We start from the raw sequence: 8281 nt of genomic DNA on the forward strand, positions 1-8281 counted from the left end.
AGAGACGGAGCAGAGTTCTTCATTATAGAGACTGAAGACAGGCCACAGCTGATGGTGGCTGCGCGCTCAATATATCAGTGATCGGATCAGAGGTCGCGAGTTTCAAAAAATACTGGTAATTGACAAAATAATTGACACAATCAATTAGGTGAACATTTCTGAAGCAACAAAGAGCATCGATACGGGACCTAATCAGTCATTCACGGACGAAGAGTTTTATGGGCCTAGTGGTATTTAAGTAGCCTAGGCTACGCAATTTAGACGTGCTCTTCACTGGATCACTTTTTCCAACACAAAGTATATTAGAAATGGAAAGAAACCAACTCTCGCATTTCCAGCGCTGCCTGCGTTTACAGTGCAAACGTAAATAAAAGAAACTGTGTGCAACAGTCGTAAAATGCGGACCATGGCATTTTATGGCTACACTGTGCTCGTGCACAAATAACCATTTATTACATTTCATAATCAGCTGGAACACGCAGGCTATCCTTGAATGTTACCACACCACTGCGCAGAATGTTTTGCGCATCAGTAGTGACCTGCCTTGCAAACTAAAGCACTTGCTGAAACATCTATCGCACTTAGTTCTGCAGAGAACGCTACTTTCCCCGTGCGTTTACGTCTCTTTTTGCTGGATCTCTGTCCAAGGTTCTGAAATTCACCCTTAAGAAAAAACTCACGTGACCCTGCAGCCTTCTCCGCACCGCGCGCAACGCTAGCTGGAGGATTTCACGTGAGAACACGAACGGCAGTCTTTCACACGCTGTTATTCTCCCTGCCTTCGTGTCTTGTGTCATTTTTGGTACATACTGTCTGGATATCAGAAGATGCGGTTGTAGAATTTTCAGCGCATCCGTTACATTTAGGATGAAAGACTTCTTGATTTTCTGTTTCTTTCTTCACTTCTACACGCAGCACGGTGATTGCAGCGGATGGGCAGAACGTGCGTTAGTTTGCCACTAATCAGGAAAGTCCACGTTTGTGTGGATATCTCCTTCTAAGAAAATGTAAGGACCAACAAGCTTTCTCCCCTGACGAGCATCTTGCAAACAAAAATGCAGAAGGGAATACGACTCAATGATGGCCACGTTACCTACCTGGGTCTCTTGGCAAAGAAAGATGGTACGCGGCGGGGTTGTTTGAGCAAAAAGAGCTCAGATAACACAAAATGGCATAGCAAGTGGTTTGCTTTGCTGCAGAACATGCTATTTTATTTCGAGAACGAGTCCAGCTCTCGACCCTCGGGATTATACCTGTTGGAGGGCTGCGTCTGTGACAGGTCGCCCTCGCCTAAACCTTCTCAATCAGCGAAGGAGTGCTTAGAAAAACAGGTAAGGGCGTGCAGAATTACACAAGTTGGACACACGTTGAGTATGTTACATGTTCTGACCGTCAGTGGAACAGGCACGACTGAAACTGTGTGTTTTGGGGGGAAAGTTGTATGGAATGTGGCTGACAAAATATCCAACCAGGCATTCGTTTAAAACAGATTGTTGCCTCATCCTCATGCAGTTCAGACAGAGATCAAGCCAACAGTTTCAACAGTGTCCTACGTCGAAGATTTTTGGGGAGGGGGTGGGTTCAGCAGTGTCTAAAGTCAAAACAATATAGACGACGTTTTTGGCACAAGTGTCATGTTCTGAAATGTGTATGTCACTGTCCACTTAACTCATTCTATGATGTTATGCAATGCGAAAAACGGATTGATTTAATTGCTCGCTTTGACTAATTGAAATGCTAAACATTATCAATGAAATTATCCTGCAATGAAAATAAAGAATGCATCCAATGGCATTATCGATATTTTTACATGGGGGCAATACGTTCATAAAAATAGTTTATTTTTCAATATTGTCAGTCATTGGCATTGAAGACACCTGGAAGTTTATTAATCGATGTTGACTGTTCAGTAGCCTATCGCCTTCATTTTGGCGTTCTTTTTGGTGAATCTTCAAGTTTATTGTATCAGGTTGTTTTCAGTCTCCTTTTTGGTCGAGGGAAAATTACGCTAGAGAAAGCACTTTCTCAATCTCAGGGTCGCCCCCATGTGGGAAAATGCCGAAAAATCACTTCTGTTTGACGTATTGATTTTTTATTCTCGCGCTGTTATTAATAACACCCTACCTTGGCAACTGCGTCTGCTATAGCAGTGTTTAATAACTCGCTGCTATTTAACCCATAATGTTGTCGTAGCAACAGTTTTAAAAATCCGTCAAAAATAACCATTGAATTGGCTTTTGTTTGTTAACATAGAAGATTTTAGTCGTGTGCTCCTCATTGTTATATTTTCAAGTTTTCTCTTGTTTTTTTTTAGGCTATAGAGGAATTACAGATAGGCTATAGCCACACACAGTTAATCTATAGGCCTAGTCTAACTCGAGTAAGAATTGTTTGGCTAGAGAGGTTTAAGTGTTATTTTAAATAAGTGGGAAATTGCAAGCGTAGAAAAAAGGAAAATGTACCATAAACAATCTTTGAAAGCAAGCTGAGTTGCCTTGTTTGGGAGGATGGAATGAGTTATAGGCCTGATGTAGGCTATCTCATCGCCATATGATTGCATCACAGAATTTACTGTAGGCCCCATCATTTTCAACAATCCAATTAATCTTTATGGTCAGATATATTCACACTTAAAGCCCTGCATATTTATACAAAAACCCATGCACACTAGTTGGAGAGTTACAGTGTAACACACAAGGAAACAGTTGGCTATACCTTCCGCAGTGGATTATTTTTTAAACAATATTCTAACCAAACATGTCAAGTCTCTATACCACCACCTTGGGTCCTATTTTCCAAGGGACCCAGCCAGTTTGGCCAGAAAGGATCATGTGCAGGTCTTATTTGCCCATTTATTTCCATGGGAGATGATGATGATGATGATGATGATGATGATGATGATGGTGTGTGTGTGTGTGTGTGTGTGTGTGTGTGTGTGTGTGTGTGTGTGTGTGTGTGTGTGTGTGCGTGTGCTTGCGTGCGTGCGTGTGTGCGTGCGTGCGTGCGTGCGTATGTGCTTAGTAAAAGCACAAGGCTGGGATCCAGCTCTCGCCCAGGCCTCAGCCCAGTCCCTTTCCGTGAGCAGATGCCCCAGTGCTGACAAAGCACTACGCTCCACAGTGTCCTGGACCTGTATGCTCCACAATGTCCTGTCGCACTACGCTCCACAGTGTCCTCCTGTAGCACTATGCCCCATAATGTCCTGACCTCCAACGTCCCACAGTGTCCTGTAGTGGAACACTGGCTAGTGCGTGGAGCACTGTCCTCCACAGTGTCCTGGACCCTGCTGGTGTTTCTGTTCCTCTAATACATGCAGGGCATATAGGTGATGAATAATGTTGCAGATGTTGTTGACGTGGTTTGTGTTTTGTGTTATTCCTGCAGGTGCTGTTAGCAAAACAATAATGCCTGCAGTGTTTAAGTTTTACAGTTAACACACGACTGTTAGTCTCGATAGTCTCTGGATACCATGTACTGTACAGATGCACAGTCTACAGAACTGTCCCCTTTAGTTAGACTGCAGAATCCCTCTCTCATATAGGGTGGCCGGTACTGTCCTTAACATGGAAGTATAATTCGTTATTACAGGTAGTGTTCTTTTCAGGGGGGTTATGGTATGGATCATAAGGCTTCTGAATTTTTGAATAGGAACAAGTGATTACATTTTGGTGCATTTGGTGCATTTCTATTTTTTTTGTGGAATTAGTAGGCCTACGATATTCAGGGAGATGTTCCAGAATGATCTTATGCATTGCCAGATACTCTTTTCCCAAACATTTCTTGTTTCATCTTAAAGGGGTTTTACTGTAAGACACTGTTTTATACAGGGTATGTATGGCAGGCAAAGCTTGTAGTGGTTAACAAAATGTTGTTTCCATGTGTTCTCTTACCCTTAAACCAGTGTTTCTCAAAGTGGGGTGGAAGCCCCCCTAGGGTGGCGCGGGGTATTCGAGGGGGGGGTACGTTATGTCAGAAGGTTTTTCTTTTTTAATACATTTCTGCTTTGCCATCAAGTCAACACATTCACTTTACAATCACATATTCATTAATTTATTCACTAATATTTAGAGAACATAGGCCATATACGTGTATATTAGGCTCTAATAAACTTTACGAAGGCCTATTTATTTGTATTTTCGTAACCATTTTGCTCGAGGGGGGCGCAGACAGACACCCTTCCTCTGAAGGGGGGAATGGCAGGAAAAGTTTGAGAAACCCTGCCTTAAACAACTGTGACAGTCAGCATTTTTGACAATTGTTCGTACATTGATGTTTTTTTCTGTGGAATCATAGACACCTAATGTTAAACAAGCCAGCAAAGCTGCATTCTTTTGGGAAATAGCCTACATTTTCCATACTTTGCCCCCCTCAAATTGTTGTTGAGACCTGCACTGCACGTGAACTCCAATGCATAATTTAATCACTATAGCAAGATTGTTCTAGAAAACTCAGAAATATGCGAGATTTTATATTGTAAGACTACTTAACAAAAATGTGCAATACTTTAGAAAGGCAAGCAACAATTTTGTTGACACATATTGTGGCATGTATAGCCCACACATCTACCGTAATTCCTCTCCTTGTGTATGGAAGTTACACCTCGTCCACTCTCTGTGGAAGGGGTAGTCAGTAATCAGGTGGTGTCTGTGTGCTAGTATATAGTGTGCTAGTGTGTGTGTGTGTGTGTTTGTGTGTGTGTGTGTGTGTGTGTGTGTGTGTGTGTGTGTGTGTGTGTGTGTGTGTGTGTGTGTGTGTGTGTGTGTGTGTGTGTGTGTGTGTGTGTGTGTGTGTGTGTGTGTGTGTGTGTGTGTGTGTGTGTGTGTGTGTTTGTGTGTGTGTCCATGTGGATGCATGGACTTCAGGTCTGCCAATGCACTGTCGTCTGCATGACCCATAAAGACAAGTAGAGTAGAGCAAAAAACATTATTATTAATCCCCAACAAAATTCAGGTGTCTGTCAGCTTGCAATGGAGCTAAACGGACTTGAAAGACTTGAAAAAGAGGTACGAGATTTTATCATCACAATACAAACTATCGTGAGGAGATGGTGTGAGATGGTACATATGTCAAAGCAGTAGATGTGTGTTTTCAACCGTGGCCTAATGTTTGAGGAGGTGATCTGAAGATCAGTGGGTTGTAGGTTCAAATTCCATCTCTACCTCTGCCTGCCTACAAGCTCCATCCATGGCTGAAGTGCCCTTTAGCATGGCACCTAACCCCACGTTGCTCCAGGGACATAACCAATACCCTGTAAGTCACTTCAGATAAATGTGTCTGCCAAGTGTAATGTAAAAAAGTAATCTTTCTTATAGCCATTACAATCACAAAGACTTAGTCTTGTGGTTAGCGCAAGTGTATTAGTAAAAGTAGAAGTACTCTGGCCATGTATCTCTACCACATTTGGTACAGTGGAGTAACTGGTGTATAAACTAGGTCAACTAAGATCATGTACAAGTGTTCAGCAGTAAGAGAAGCCTACTTCTACTTCTCCTTTGCGGGCAGCTCTATACATTTCGTGCAAATTCACACTTCTAAGCATCTTGAAAAAATGGTTAATTTTTTTTTAAATTTAATTTAAAATGGTTAAGTTTTGTTAAAACACCTTTTGAATACTCTTCTACTACAAGTGATTGGACACTTTAGTTCCCTACCCTTTCTTTGCCTTTTTCCTGAAATATTTTCTCTCCCCAAATTTGTCACTACAGTACCGTACTGAAACACGACATCTGGTAAAAATAAGTCGGTTTTGTACAATATTCTGATTTTATAGTCATTGATATACAGTATGTCACGTAAGTGAGTACACCCCTCATATTTTTGCAGATTTGTAAGTAGGCCTACAGTATATATCTTTTCATAGAACAACATTAAAGAAACTTACTTTGACACAATGATTAGTGACCTGTTAACAACATATATAACCGCTTAAATATATATTCACAAAAAATCTAAATACAGCCATTAATGTTTGAACATGTACCCACAAAAGTGAGTATGCAATTTGTATGAAATCTGCAGAATTGCCCTGATACATCTCAATTAGTTACTCCATAAGACACTACATATACAGTATGTCTCCTTCGGATGTATGGCCCTTTCACTTGTTCATGAAGAACCTCTCTTAAACTTGTTACCAAAATGGCAATGGCAGAGTCGTAATCGCTTAGTGAAGCGTCTCGGTAATGTCAGCCATGTTGTCATTATTATGTGGTTGAGCTTTTTCAACAAACAGTGAGTCAGATCATTGGCCATTCCATTTGCACCATAAGGCCACCTCCCCAACATAAATTTGTTTCTTCCATGCAAACATTTACCACTACTGTACTGTAGACACAGGATGAAAGGAAGCTCCCCTCTTTTTTCTAAAAATAGATAATCAAATTCAGTTCCGAGTGTGTTTTGCACACAGGCAAGAGTGCTGTGTTGTTCTCTGTTTTTGGCTTGAATGCTTCCCTTGGGCTAGCTCATTGACAAAGCTGCCTTGGGATTTGGAATCTAGAACAACACAAACACCAACACCAGCACAAATGCAGCATCCACTTTCATAACATCCCATCAGCCATGATACGTATAGGCTACAGTGTGGCGTATACCCCCACAGCAACAAGAACTGGTAAATATGGGAGGTATAACATGTCTAGTTTTTACCCAAATGCGGTTTTACCCAAATGCGGCTTCCACTTTAGCTGCCTGCCATAATGAATATATAGGCTGGCGTATACCCCCACAGCTGGGGAATGTGGGAGGTGTAGAGGTGGTGTATATGCACAGCTGGAAAATATGGGAGGTGTAGAGGTGGTGTATATGCACAGCTGGAAAATATGGGAGGTGTACACTGTACAGTAGACTCTAGGGGGAATATGGGAGGTGCCTGGTCCTCCTGACCATCCCATAATACTACCATTTCATTTCGTATTCATGGTCTGGCATTTGTTTGCTCTGAAGCGATTGCAGGAAGCAGGAAGTTTGCACTCAGTTATGGTTTGAAATTATTGGACACCTCTCACCCAATCGCTGGCAGTTACTCAACAACAACATAGTGCAGACCAATGGCTCTGGCGCAGATGTGTACGTCATTGTTACGAGTGTCCTCCCCATTTGCCCCCCCCCCCCCTCCACACACGTGGGGCGCTTATTCGCTTATTGGCTGTTTTCTGAGGGGGCGTTGTGAGAACAGAGAAGACACAGAAGCACGGCCAGACTACAGTAGTGGAGCCAATCCTTTGGTGGAAGTACGTAGGATGGCTCGCGAGGCTACTGTAGGTGTACTGTAGGCTATAGGGGGAATATGGGAGGATATTGGGTTACAGTCTTTTTTAGAGAAAGTGCTCTCAACTCCTAACTGTTTCTTACAAGGTCTTCGGGTGCAAGCAAACAGCAAAGTTCATGTTTAGTAAAAAAAGTCGCACTCCCGGATGAAATTCTTGCAGTTTAATCTTAATGGGTTAGCATGGCAGACAGACAGACGTTTCGGCCTAAGCCTTCTTCAGGTTACCCTCACAGTAACATAGCTGGGCAATACATTGCTAACAATGACGTTGTCTTAACAAGTGAAGGTTCTTGTTACCTCTGCCAAGTAGGTTGTTTTCGGTCACGTTGGTTTGTGTGCCTGTTTGTCTGTTTGTCTGTTTGTTTGTCAGCCGGGTAACTCAAAAACTCATGAACGGATTTGGATGAAAATTTTCGGAGTGGTTGGAAATGACCCAAGGAACAAGTGATTATTGGTAAATTTTGGTGGTGAAAAAGATTCTCCATCATTGCTAGCCAAGACATCTAGAAGTCCCTAGTGACCACAAATTGAATTGCGGGACAGTGCAAATTTTGACATTCCAGTCTCTAACTCCACAAAAAGAAACATAAAATAAAAAGAAGGTGTAACATAGTCAAATGTTCTATCAAACAGCTTCCTTGGTGGAGGTCTGCACTCTGTGTTCATTTCTAGTTTTTTTGTGGAATTAGTACAACATTCAGGGGATTTTCCAGAATGATCTTATTGCATTGCCAGATAATCTTTTCCCAAACATTTCTTGTTTCATCTTAAAGGTGTTGAAAGACGCAGTATTATACAGGGTATGTAAGGGAGGCAAAGCATGTCTAGCGGTTAACGAAATGTTGTTTCCATGTGTGCTCTTACACTTAAACAACTGTGGCAGTGAGCCACTGTGATAGCCACCCACACTGTTATGTGTTGGCCTTGCTCAGACCACATTTGAATTCACCACAATGGTCTACCCTGCAGAGAGCTGTTTGTGTACAGAATTCATAGATTCATGCGGTCTGT

General features: G+C 42.1%; 1 protein-coding gene across 1 annotated transcript in view; it reads left to right on the forward strand.

Moving 5' to 3' along the window:
• Window positions 1–1055: 1055 nt before the first annotated feature.
• rasgrf1 (Ras protein specific guanine nucleotide releasing factor 1) overlaps window positions 1056–8281 on the forward strand; it is a 92103-nt gene continuing 84877 nt past the window's right edge. The window contains exon 1 of the mRNA XM_063197512.1: window positions 1056–1331. Coding sequence (XP_063053582.1) covers window positions 1056–1331 — 276 coding nt within the window. The remainder of the gene's footprint in view (window positions 1332–8281) is intronic.

Source organism: Engraulis encrasicolus, chromosome 4 (assembly GCF_034702125.1).
Source record: "Engraulis encrasicolus isolate BLACKSEA-1 chromosome 4, IST_EnEncr_1.0, whole genome shotgun sequence".
NCBI classification, from domain to species: Eukaryota; Metazoa; Chordata; class Actinopteri; order Clupeiformes; family Engraulidae; genus Engraulis; species Engraulis encrasicolus.